The sequence below is a fragment of the Hippopotamus amphibius genome, chromosome 17, assembly GCF_030028045.1.
Source record: "Hippopotamus amphibius kiboko isolate mHipAmp2 chromosome 17, mHipAmp2.hap2, whole genome shotgun sequence".
In the NCBI taxonomy this organism is placed as follows: Eukaryota; Metazoa; Chordata; class Mammalia; order Artiodactyla; family Hippopotamidae; genus Hippopotamus; species Hippopotamus amphibius.
The window spans coordinates 50,532,220-50,544,420 of NC_080202.1; the positions used below are offsets into that span (position 1 = coordinate 50,532,220).

A 12,201-nucleotide genomic window follows, 5' to 3' on the forward strand; every position below is an offset into this window, starting at 1 on the left:
CCTGGCTGCCTTCACCAGGCATGCTCTCTTTGAGGCTCCATCCCACAGATGAGGGCTTGGCATCTCCCAAGTCAAGCCAGTGCCCCTCTGGGGTTTTGCTGATGGGAAGGGCCTGGCTGGCAGTGAGGGACCCTGGCGCTTGTCCTGTGTGATGCTCGGCCGGGCTTCCCTCTTCCTTCCCACCTGTGCCCACAGTGACGTGATGGCTGGGGGTGGGGGTGGGGGGGGAGTGGCTCAGCTGGAGAGACAGGGTGGATGCTACCAGGGCATCCTGTCACCTGCAGAATGGCCACTGCAATAGCACTGGCTGGCTTCCAGGGCAAGGGAAGGTGGGAGGAACCAGATGTGAAGGGAGCCAGGTAGAGAGGAAAGCACAATTATTGGCCGGAAACAAGAGAGCTTCCCAAGAGGAAAAAGATGTACCAACTTCACGTTTAGAACGAAGATGATCATGAAGAAAAGAAAAGATGGTGACTTCCCCAAAGACAAAGCTTTCATAGATTCGGGGGACGCGCTGATGATAAAGAAACAGAAACTGATCAGAATTCCTGCAACCCAGAACTATCTGGTCAGGGCCAACCTGCGATATAGCAAGATTTTAAAAAAAATTGGTGTATGCCTTGCCTCATTCCAGAAGGATGTGAGGTGCCTGACAGCAAATATTCATTCCAAAGACAACAAATATTTACTGAGCATCTACTATGTACTTGTCAGGCACAGAGAAGACAGCGGTGTGGGAGACAGTGCCTGACCTCAAGGAGCTTATAACACAAAACATATGGGCTCGAATAACAAAATGAAAATAGAAAATCAGGATCAAGGTGGAGAAGACAAACACGCCAAGTCGAGGTCAATACAGGTGCAAGGATTGAGCTCACGTTTGACTCTAACAGTCAGGACATAAAGAGAAACACACTTTAACTGCAAGGAAAGATCATGCTAGTTCCTCAGGGAGAAATGAAGGTGAATATTGAATTATAAAGGTCAAGTGAAAACTCATCTATATCAGAGATACCAACACAAGAATTTCTGTGGGCAAGGAAGAGGATTCTGTTTGATTGTTTTCTGGTCTGTGTGATGGGGGCTGGATGCAAAAGGATTAAGTAGAATGAGAAATCTCTTTTCTTTTTAGAATGAGAACTCATAGCTGGAAGTAATGTGACAGGTTATGACTCTACCTTCTTCCGCTTTCACAGCTGAGAAAACAAAGGCCCAGGAAGCAGTGACTTGCCCAAGGCCACCCACCCTCCACCCCGACCCAGGCAATGAAACAGTCACTAGGGCCACAACTGCCAGCTTTATACGTGCGGAAAGCTTACCAGTGACTTGTACACATCCCCAAATAAGAGACCTCCCAGGGGTTCAGAAACAGTATCAACAAACCCAAAGCAGCAGCTTTCAAGTTGAAGGTCAAATGTAATCTTGACTCAAAGCCATCCTCTGAGGATCAACGTAGAATACCAATAAGAAAATTCGTGCCCCATGTAATCAGTCACTTTTTTTTTTTTGCCTTGCCTCGCGTCTTGAGGAATTTTAGTTCCCCGACTAGGGATGGAATCTGGGGCCCCTGCAGTGGAAGCACGGAGTCCTAAACACTGGACCCCCAGTAAATTCCCAAGATGTCCACTTTTGAGTCTGAATGATGGTAGAAGGAAAAAGCCTTGGGCCCAACAGAGCATAGGCTTTATGACCTGAGTCCTCATCTGTAGAATGGGCAGAGTTTCGTTCTAAATCATGATGTGTGTATAGGGACTGGCACATACACACCATCAACAAAACACACTGACCCACTCCTGGATGGGGAAACAAGTCCCGCCAAACGGGATTTTTAAACTAAAGACTCAGACACCTAAGCACTGTGTGAGCTGTAGGACACTGATAGGAAATATTTGCAAATGGCGCTGGGATGGAAAAAACAGTCTCAGGGGAATGGAGACCATGGAGACAAGGCTCAGCTCAGCTTCTGTGATAGCAGCCTACTCAGATCAGGGGTCCCATCCTCTCGGGTGCCCCCTGAAGCTCCCCGGCGCTGTTGGCCACGTGGGGCCTGAGCCGAGCAACAGGAAGCAGGTTCAGCTGCTTTTCAAAGTCAGCAGAAGCAACGTGCTCCGAGCCCCGGGGTCACGCCCAGGGATGAGGTTATCATTCGATCTGCTCTTTCCGTCTGCTCATGACACTGTGGTGGTTCAGGTGTGCTCCTGGCACTCTTAGGAACCTCTTTTGCCCACACGCCTTTACAGAGTGTGAGTGTATTACCGGCAGCACAGAGCTGTGTTTTTGTTTACTGACCCCACCATATGCTTGGCCCTGGGGGAGGGCAGCACGAGGTGACTAAAAGTTACCTGCAGTCTAGCAGAGGAGCAGAAGACGCCCACAGCCCATGGGAGAAGGCAGTGGGAACCTATGGCATGGCTGTCCTGGGGGGTGGGGGCGGGCGGGACATTGGGAAGGGACGAGAATGAGGACCTATCTCCTGCTTGCGGGGCAGCGGTTCCAGAATCTACGAGGACTTCCCAAAGGAAGAGGGTTTTGATGCCGGTCTCGAAGGCAAGATGGAATTTCAGCAGTTGAGTGTGGGGAGGCGAGAGAGGAGGTAGAGAGGTATTTCCATGAGCACGCCCAGAGGGATGTTGGGGAGATCGTGGGGGTTTAGGAAAGGTACAACTGAGATAGAGGCCAAGCCTAGGGAGCCTCGGTGCCCGACAAGAAGTGGGGAGCCATGGGAGGTTTTAGAGCGGAGGAGAGAGAGCCTCAGAAAGCCAGGTTAGGAAGACACGAGGTAAGCAGCTGGACAGGATGCAGGAGGCTGGCTGTCCCCGCCGCCACAGCCCCTGTTTGCATTCCTAATGGGCCCTGCGAGGAGAGATTGGTTTTCCTCGCCGGCCCAGCTGGCTCTGGCAGATAAGTGGGACTCTGTGCCCAGGGGCAGGGCGCTTGGTCCTGTTGCTCCCATCCACCTCGCCACCCCCAAGACACACATACGCACACGCGCGCGCGCGCGCGCGCGCACGCACACACACACACACACACACACACACACACACACACACACACACACACACACACACACACGGTCCTTCCTGTTTTTCCAGCCGAGCTTAAGTGAATGGTCTCCCAGTTTGCTTGTCCGCATCCAGGTGATAGGATTTCCCAACGGCCACGGGCCTCAGAAGAGCGCCTTCCAGCTCCTCGCCCTCTACCCTTACCCCTCCTCACCGCTACTTGCATCTCCCACCTCTGTGTCCCGGCTGAGAAATCCCATGCCTGGCTGAGCCCAGGTCAGGCCTGCCATCTCTGCACTAGTTCAGGTGAACCTGGGTGTGCCCTGTGGCCATTTGACCTCTGGCCTCTGCTTCCTCCCCTCAGTGTTCTCCACTGAGCCTCAAGACCCCCACGGGAAGGGGCTGAGAACTCCCCTGTCCAGGTCCCAGTCCTTTCTTCTCTGCTGGAAATACCAAATCTCAAGCTCAAAGACTCAGAGAGTCCTGCCAGGTCCATCCTTAGCACACTTTAACCAGGGACTGGCTCTCACTCCTCCTTTCTGGTAGGATCAGCAATCATAGAGAGCTTCTCCGGAAAGAACTTGATGCTTCTCAAGGGCTTCATAAGATTATTCCTTCTGAAGCTCTTAACAGCCCTGCAGGTAGGCAGGGCAAGTGGCCTCCTTATCATCACCCATTTTGCAGATGAGAAAACTGAGGCCTGGGGAGGTTAGAGACTCCTCCGTGCTCTCACAGCTGTTTGAGTATGTTTCATGCTCAGTACTCCCCACCCTGCCCTCTCAGTGACACCTCCCCCCCACCCAGCAGACACAGATGTCCCAAATAGCTGGAAGCCCAAGGCCCGTAGCTCATCCGACTCCCCTATTTACTGAGTCCCAGAACAGCGAAGGGACTTGCCTAATGTCACACGCCAACCAGTGGCAGAGCCAGGTCCGAGGTCCCCTGACTCTGCCCAGAAACCCTCCCACCACCCCACACTGCCCCCTCTTGTCTCCCAACATACTTCCCCTGGATGCATGGGTGTGCCTGACATTTCTGGAATTCACTCCACACACATAATGAGGCCATTTTGAGAAGGCCCGCCTCAGGGGGAACCAGAGAGCTGTCTAGTGTCCCCATCCTGACCCCTGCCAACTCCTCCCGGCTGTACACACTGAATAGACTCCCGAGGCCTGGGCTTCCCTACCCCTGCCCCTGACACACCTTGCTAGCCTCAAGAACTAGAGGCGGAGTTTGGGGGTTTCAAAGCTGGGATGGAGGCTGCATTGGAACTAAGAACCAGTGGAGAGATGTCAGGCTGGTTGCCGCACGGGTCAGTGTCCACAGAGCGAATACGGATGTCACCACAGCCGGTAACCGACAAAACGGGGGCTGCTTCTCAGTAGCACAGAAGGGATTTTAGCTTCAGCAGTTGAATTGTGGCGACTCCTTGAGACATTAGGTTAATGTGAGGATAGGAAAGTTTCTCTCCCTCCGATGAAAGGCTGACCCTGCCTGGAGAACCTTCTGGGTCTGAAGGGACCACTGTGCCACGTACCACGGGTTGCTTAAAGCCGAAGAACGGGGTTTCGACCTCTGAGCACAGAGCCAGGTCCCCAGCCCCCAGCCCCCAGCCCACTGAGAAGGAGTCAGCCTGAAGGAAGACCCCAGAAGCAGCTGTAGGATAGGCCCCTGGAGGGAAAGTATGGGTTGCACCCTCAGGAAGACTGTAGAAACCCTCTGCCTAGGTGGGGTAGCTATTCACCTGCTCAGGAGCAGGAAGGAGACCAAGTGGTCTTCCCCAGGCAGTCCTGTTTCCCAGCCCCCTCTGCATCCCAGACTCCCCTGCAGGAGTCCCAGCAGCTGGGACTCTGGCCGTTTCCCTTCTTCTCCACCCTCTCGACCCCCAGAAGCTCTTCCTGCTCCCCAGCCTAGTCTCTCACTGAGAACAGGGAATTCCCTTCCCCGCAGCACGAGACCGCGGGACCCTGCTTGGAGCTGGGGCAGCTACAGGGACAGGATCTGCAGGGGGAGGGGGTGGAAGGCACTCCCCTGCTGCTACCCCACTCAGACCTCCACCCCCCAAAGAATGTAATTAAGCAGCAGGCCTCTGCCAGGAGCCAAGCTTTCTGCCTTCCGTCTATAAATCACCTTCTGAATCATCCCTCAGCTCCTGGAGGCGTCACTTCTGCTCGGGCTGCTCCAGGCGGCCCTAGTGCCACTCCCCCCCGCCGTGAACCTGCCTCCCCCACCCCTCCCTGGCCCAGCCCAAGGGGGCCCCAGGTCTCAGCTGGAAGTGGCAGTGTCTGCAAGAGGCCGGCACACTGTAGGATGGGAGGAGGGTCAGGGGAGACGAACAGTGCCCTCTCGACCCACCCCTTCCCGGGCAGGCAAGCAGCTGAGCTTAGGCTAGCCTAGCCTAGCTTCTTCAAGTTAAGTATAAAGCCACAGGCTCGTGGTCACCAGTACCACGTATAGTGGGGCAAGTTGGCTCTAAGGATAAGGAGAAAACAGAGCCAGGTGGGGCCAACCGGGGAGGATTTCTTGGAAGAGGCAAGTTTAGATCCCGGACTTCAAGGAGTCAAAATAGCTTGCAGACAGGGAGTGAAAATAACACGTATATAGTACTTCTGGTATGCCAGGCATTATTCAGAGAGCTTTACGTGTATCCACTCATTTAATCTTCACAACAGCCCTATGAGGGAGAAACAGTCACTGTTCTCATTTTACAGATGGAGAAACTGAGGCCCTAGGTTACCCAGGTACTACATGAATGTGAATATAGGCAGCCTGGCACCAGAGGAACGTGAGTGTTTGGGGAAAATGAGGTTTGGAGGTGCGAGCAGGCAGGCTTGGCCGTGGTGGAGCAGCCAGCTTGGGGACTGAGGTTAGATGGGGCTGCAGAACGAAAGGGCTGGGCTACCTAAGGCAGGCTCTGACTGTCTGAATGGCCGGGGAGGAGTGGCACTGGGGCCACCTGGAGCTCCCTGCTTCACAGCCATGAATCAAGTCCCTGTCACAGTCCTGTAGTCTCCAAGAGGCAGAAGGGATCCCTCAGGCTGGTCAAGAAAAATGAAGCCCAGAGGGAGGGCAGGGCTTAAAGCGCAGGAAAGGAAAGGGACGCATCCTAGGTCACATAGCCAGTCAGTGGTAAACTCTGCACTCAGACACAGGTCTCTCTACTCAAGCCCTGCCCACTTCCTGGCACACAAGTAGCATGAATGTGTAGACATAGCATCAGGATGGCATTAATCCTGGAGGAAGGGGTTAGGCTAACCTCCTCCCCCAACTAGGGATAAGGGGTAGAGAAGGTCCTTTCCCTCCTTGGTGGCTTTAGAAGGATTCTATGGCTCATGGCAGGGTGGACAGAAAAATTTAGAAGAATAGGTCCTCCTCAGCCCCTGGGCTGGCCACGTTCTGCGGTCAGATGGGTCTTCCTTTTTCCCACGCTCCCTGGTATGGTCCGTTAGCTACATACTCCTCTGAGAAGAGCCAGCTCTCTTGCCCCAACCCCAAGCTCCTTGTTTCCTGCCCAGACCCAGGAGAGACCTAGTCAGAGTCTAGAGAAAACCCCAAGCTCATAGCTCCCTTCCCCCACCTCATGTCCGTAGCATCTTCTCCATTCTCCATTTGCCCAAGTGCCATTCACGTTTATAAGGATTAGGTTCTGTAGCAGGCAGGATGGGAGATGCTTGCTTGGCTGAATCTCCTCTTTGGGGATTTCCACCTAGAGCCATTTCTGTCCGCCTCAGTTTCTCCACCTGCGCCAGTGATTAAGCAAGCACCCAGACGCCAGAGGGTGTAGAGGGTGGTGGGGTCGGGCAGAGTTGCCACTGGGAAAGCTGCAGGGAGGGAGGGTCACATGCCTGCTGAAGGACTTGGCACCACGGCCCAGTTCCTGCCTCTTTTGACCTCCCCCCAAAGTTCTTCCCACCAGGCAGCTGTCGCAGACCCTTCCCAGACCAGAGGCTCTCGGGATGCCGAGTAAGGGTGATGCTGAGGGCCAGATACCACCCGTCACTCACCTCATGGCCCCCAGAGCTGTTGATAAACACTCTGAGATTCTGGGAGAACTTTCCCTGACTGCTACCCCTTCCCCCATACCTTCCCCCCACAAATTAAAGCAGGTTCTTCCAAGAACATACCTCAGCTCCAGCCTCCTGGTATTATAAGAACATTTGACCCAGGTTTTGTTGTTGCTGCTGTTTGTTTGGTTGTTTAGTTTTTGTTTTTGTGTTTTAAGCAAAAGGTAGTCCCGTCAGAAGACAAACAGATCAGAAACCAATTTTGCTCCCTTTGGACAGCAAGCCCCGCCCACAAAGGGGGTGGGGGTGGGGCAGGAGGGCTGTTAACTCACTTCTAAGAGACGTGGATTAATTTCCCCATCACACCCCCCCAGGGGAAGGCCTGCCCTGGAAGGGAGAGACCACCCTGTTAAAGCCTGGCCATCCGATCTGGTATCTGCCCGTCTGTCTGTCTGTCTGTCTGTCTGTCTGTGGGATCAACAGCCTCCAGCCAGCTCAGCTCTCCGCCAGCCCCAGCCCCAGCCAGCTGTAACTCCTGCCTGATACAAGTGTTACCACCTGGCCTGGGGCCTTCCTCCCCCGCAGTCTCCAGGTGCCTCCCTGGGCCCAGCCCACTGACCCCCACGGGGTTTGACTGAACATGTTCGCAAGCCTCTGAAAGGCAGGTAGAGGTGGGAGTGGGTGGGGGAGGCAGCGGGACATCTGACAGATGGGGAAACTGAGGCAGGGCTTAGGGCAGGTGCTTGAGTGGGGAAATGGCTCCCAGGACGGTGGAGAGAGGACTCAGCTGTTCTTATTTCCCAGCTCACTGCCCTTGACTTCTGCTGAGCACTTTCGCCCAAGCTGTGAAGCAGGGCAGGCTGGCGACTCCTGAGTGAGGAAACAGAGGCCCAGAGGGCTGTGTCCCACAGAGGCGGGCTCCAGACCTCCAGCACAGACCCCTTCCATCCGGGCCCCTGCCTCTGGAATGCAGCAGGCTGGGCCCTCATAAGATCGTTCATGTTTTCATGCTTTCCCGAAGAAGGAGAAGAAAGACAAGTTCCTCCACCAGGCGCTAACTGGGACTGACAAGAAGAATATAGACATCAGTGCTGCTGCCACTGTTCCTCTCCTCGCTCAGCTGCTACCTGGCTGCGAAGCCCTGGAACAGGTCTCTTCCCTCCATGAGCCTCTTGCCCCTTGTCGCTTGGCCTTCTGGTCTACCTCCTCTCAGGGCTGGGGCCTGAGCCGTGCAGAACGCTGGGGGTGGAGTGCCCTCCCGGAGGGGTGGCACGGGCAGAAATCCCAGCTGAATGATTTCCCCTTAAAGTCCCTCCTAGGGAATGTGTGAGCTGGGTGGGCCAGAGAGGGCAGGCCGTGATGGGCTAAAGAATTGGAATCTGGCTGCCCTGGGGGCAGAGTAGGAACAGGAATCTGAGGCCCATCTACTCCACTGTCCCTGTCCCGGCCCTGGCCCCCTGCCTGGCCCTGAGAACATGACACCCTCCACCCTAGCTCCAGTACCAAAGACAAACGGCCTAAGAGGCGAGGGCTGGTGACCACAGTCCTCAGACAGACAGGATGAGCTTGTGCCGAGGAAGGCTCTGCCCCACCCCCCCCATTCGGCATGCTGCCAGCCTCAGATCCCAGGTCACTGTGCCCCCTGCAGCTTCCGCGGTAGACCCTTGTCTGGGTCCGCTGGGCTGTCCCTCCAGGACCGTCATGGATGCCCACCAAGCACCCAAGTTTGGGAAGTCACTCACACTTACAGGTCATGTGTCTGCAAACATACCCATTGCCGTGGGCCCAGCCATGGTCCCTGGCACTTGAAGACAGGGTCACAGGCAAACCCAGACACAGCCTTCACCGCTCTACTCACAATCAGGCCATGGCCATAAGCACTGATATCCATGCACAAAGACATCTGGGGAGCTTTCCCCTTATACGGTCATGAAGATGTGCACACGCGCATGCACACACGCACACACACACCACTCACATGCCCGGTCATGAACACAGTCACACAGTGTCGTAAGCAGACACAGGTGCTGACCTCTACATGGGCATAGATACTTCTGGACTGTCTCTCTCTCACACACACACACACACACACCATAGAATCAGCCGCTTGCTGACACTTGTGTGCAGATACACAGCACACAGTTACTGTCATGGGCCATGGAACCCTCAGGCACATCTCACACAAGTTCACGTCCGCAGTCACCCGGTTGCAGGCACAGACTCCTTCACACAGAGGCACACTGGTGTACAGATGACACTCCTTAGGGTCAAAAACCTAAGCACACACACCCCCACACACACACCCCCAACACACACACACCCTATGCTCAGACAAAGCAGCATCCCTGTGGCCCCTAACCCCAAACAAGCCATGTGTCCAGCATTACGTTAGGGCCAATGTCCTGGCTTTCCAGGTTTTTCCAACATCTTCCTATTGGGTGGTCCTTATCTGGATGCTTCCCAATACACCATTACACAGCAGACCCCTCACCCCCTTCCCACCAGCACTGCCCCAGGAAGTGCCCTCGTCCAGTTCCTACGACAGGGGAAGCTGGTCCTTCCCCCTTGATTCCTGCAGCCCATGGGGCTCCAAGCCTTCTCTTCCCACCCTCCCCGCCCACCCCCAAGGTCCCTGTGAAAGCAGAGAACAGCATGGCCTTGGGCAGGGGATGAGAAAAGGGTCAGGAAGGGCCAGTGGGGCAGGACTGGTTTCTGGAGCAGCCTTCCCCCCGGCTGGCAAAGCCCCCAACCTGGAATCCCTGGCTGTCCCAGCCACCCCGGGGACTTCTTTATGTACAGGAGGCCTCAGGCCAGCCCACCGCCACGGGAAGGAAAGGCCGGGCAGAAGAAAGACTTCGGCTTGGGTGTCTGTCCTAGGAGCAACTCTCAGTATCCTTTAAATGGAGACCCTTGGCCATGCTCTGCTCATACTCCTATCCTGACCACCCCCCCCCCCCGCCCCCGCCGCCAAACCCCCAGACACAAATGATGCTGCCACCCCCAAACAGCTGGAGGCAGACTTGGGGTGTGGCCCCCAAATCTCCTGGCTCTGCTCCCTCTATCCCGAGCTGGGCAAGGGGTGGTTAAGGCGGGGAAAGGGGGACACGCAGGTGGCACTCCTCTCTGACTTTAATTCCGGGGCCACAGTCCTGCTGGCTCACAGATCCCAAATTCCTCCTCCTCACCTTCCACCCCCCACCCCTGGCCAAGGCTCTCCTACATCCAGGAGGGGAAGATTCTTTAATTAAAGTTTTCCGGAATGCAGGGGGCTGGAGACTGAGGAGAGGCGGGGTGTAATTTAGAGAACTGGTTTCCGTGTGTCTTTCCCCTCTGGCCTCTGAGACCTGCCGGGTGGCGATGAGGCCGCTTGGAAAACAAGGGGACTCCCTGGAACTGGGGCTCCCAAAGGGCTGTTTATTCCACGGCCAGTTCCCCCATACACACACAACCCCCCCAAAACACCGCGCCTGGTTTCCCAGCCTTATTTACTAAAAATGTCTTTTGTATCCGCATTTCTCGGGGACGGAATCCTCCTCTCCCTCTCTCCCTTTCTCCTCGGTCCTCGGTTTTTCCAAAAGGAACGAATTTGACATGGAGAATTGGGTTTTTGGTCAAAGAACAAACCCACCCCCTCCCAAACAACTACATTTTCAAGAAGCCCCGCTTTTGCCAGGATGGACAAGCAAGAAATGAATTAAATCCGAATTCAATGGCATCTCGGATCAGCAAATACCATGTTCACTTCTGAGGCTCAAGATTAATCTAGAGCAGAGTGGGGAGAATCTGATGAAATCCACCCCCCCCACCACCCTGCCCCAGGGATCCCTGAAGCCATTGGGGTCTAAAATATGAAGGCACAGGGGGGGTATTGTGGGGAAATCTCTAGATGGAGGCGCCAGAGGAGGTGGGGGTGGCTATCAAGGAACAGGATGATTTTGCCCATGAAGACCCCAAAATGGAGAAGAGGAGTGGCTGGGCCCCAGGGACATCGCTGGATTTCCAGAAACCCAACTGCAAGCAAGTGGAGGGTCTTTGGGGCCCCCAGATTGGGACGGGTGGAGGGTTAGAATCTAAGAATAAGAGACCTTCTGAGACGGGGAAAGTCCTCCAGCCTCTGCAGCCAGTAGCAGGGAAAATGGTGATTATCAGAGAAGCCAGGAGTTGGATTCTGAAGGCGACACCAGCAGAAAATCCAGATGGGTGGGCGAGTGGGGGGCTGGAGGGAGGGAAGAAGAAAGGAGCCCCAGCCCTGCCGCAGCCCACCCCCAGCTGGCGCCCCCCCACCTCCCTGAGGCTCCGCGGAGAGATCGGGCCGCGGGCAGATAAGAGGCGAGTCTTACCACCAAATTGGGTAGCCGGCGAGGACCCTGGTGCCACAGAGCAGGAGGCCGAGGAGCGGCCCGAGCAGGTGGGGCTCCATTAGAAGCGGCGCCGAGGAGGAAGTTTGCCCGCGACCATGAAGAGGGGGAGCGACGCCCCCAATAGTTGGAACAAAGTCCACTTGAGATTGGAAATGACTTTCGGGCTTGTCAGAAGCGCACCTCCACCCGCAGCTGCCCCCCTCCCGAGCCCAGCGCGGAGCAGCCGGGTTTGAGGATGTCAGCGAGCAGCCAATCAGCGCCCGCGGCCTAAGGTAAGAGATGAGTCTGTAGTTCAGCCTGTCAATCACGCGCCCCTCCCGCCCGGCCCACGAGTCGAGCTCCGGGAAGGGCATCGCCCAGCAAACTTGGGCAAAGCCCGCGCCCCGGACACAGTGGAAACTTGGGGGGACACGGCACATTGGACCCTCTGCTGGCCCGGGACCGCCGCGGCCCCCCGTCAGCCAGGTTTAGGGAGCCGGGGCTGTGACTGGGGCGTTCACGTGGTGCCGGTTTGGCGTGGGTATTGATGGGTGGCTCCTTTTCTCTCGGGAGACCGTGACCTCTTGGGACTTGGGCTCGTGGGGAATCGAGAGTAGAAAGCACGGGGATGTTTCCAGAAGCTTCGCTGGGGCAGGACAGGATCCGAGGGTCTCGGAGGAGGCTGGGAAATGCAACCCCTCCCAACAGCCCGAGCCCGCGAGCGGGCTGGCCACTCGCCCCGGCCGCGGGAGGTCGCTTCCCGGGTGTCCAAGAGGCGCGCAGAAGGGTCCGCGGAGGCTCGAAGGTCTGGCTGCGGGCGGCGCCGGGGTACAGAGCCGAGTGTCATTTGAGTCT

At 56.0% G+C, this 12,201-nt stretch overlaps 1 protein-coding gene across 2 annotated transcripts in view; it reads right to left on the reverse strand.

The window, feature by feature from the left end:
• Positions 1-11,720, reverse strand: part of WNT3 (Wnt family member 3) — a 51,026-nt gene extending 39,306 nt beyond the window's left edge. Inside the window, exon 1 of one of the 2 annotated variants that reach the window (XM_057716209.1) lies at positions 11,347-11,568. In XM_057716209.1, the coding sequence (XP_057572192.1) occupies positions 11,347-11,426 (80 nt within the window). In that variant the 5' untranslated portion in view covers positions 11,427-11,568. Of the gene's footprint in view, positions 1-11,346 lie in introns of both variants that reach the window. The other variant, XM_057716208.1, reaches the window with a different exon arrangement.
• Between the last annotated feature and the right edge of the window lie 481 nt (positions 11,721-12,201).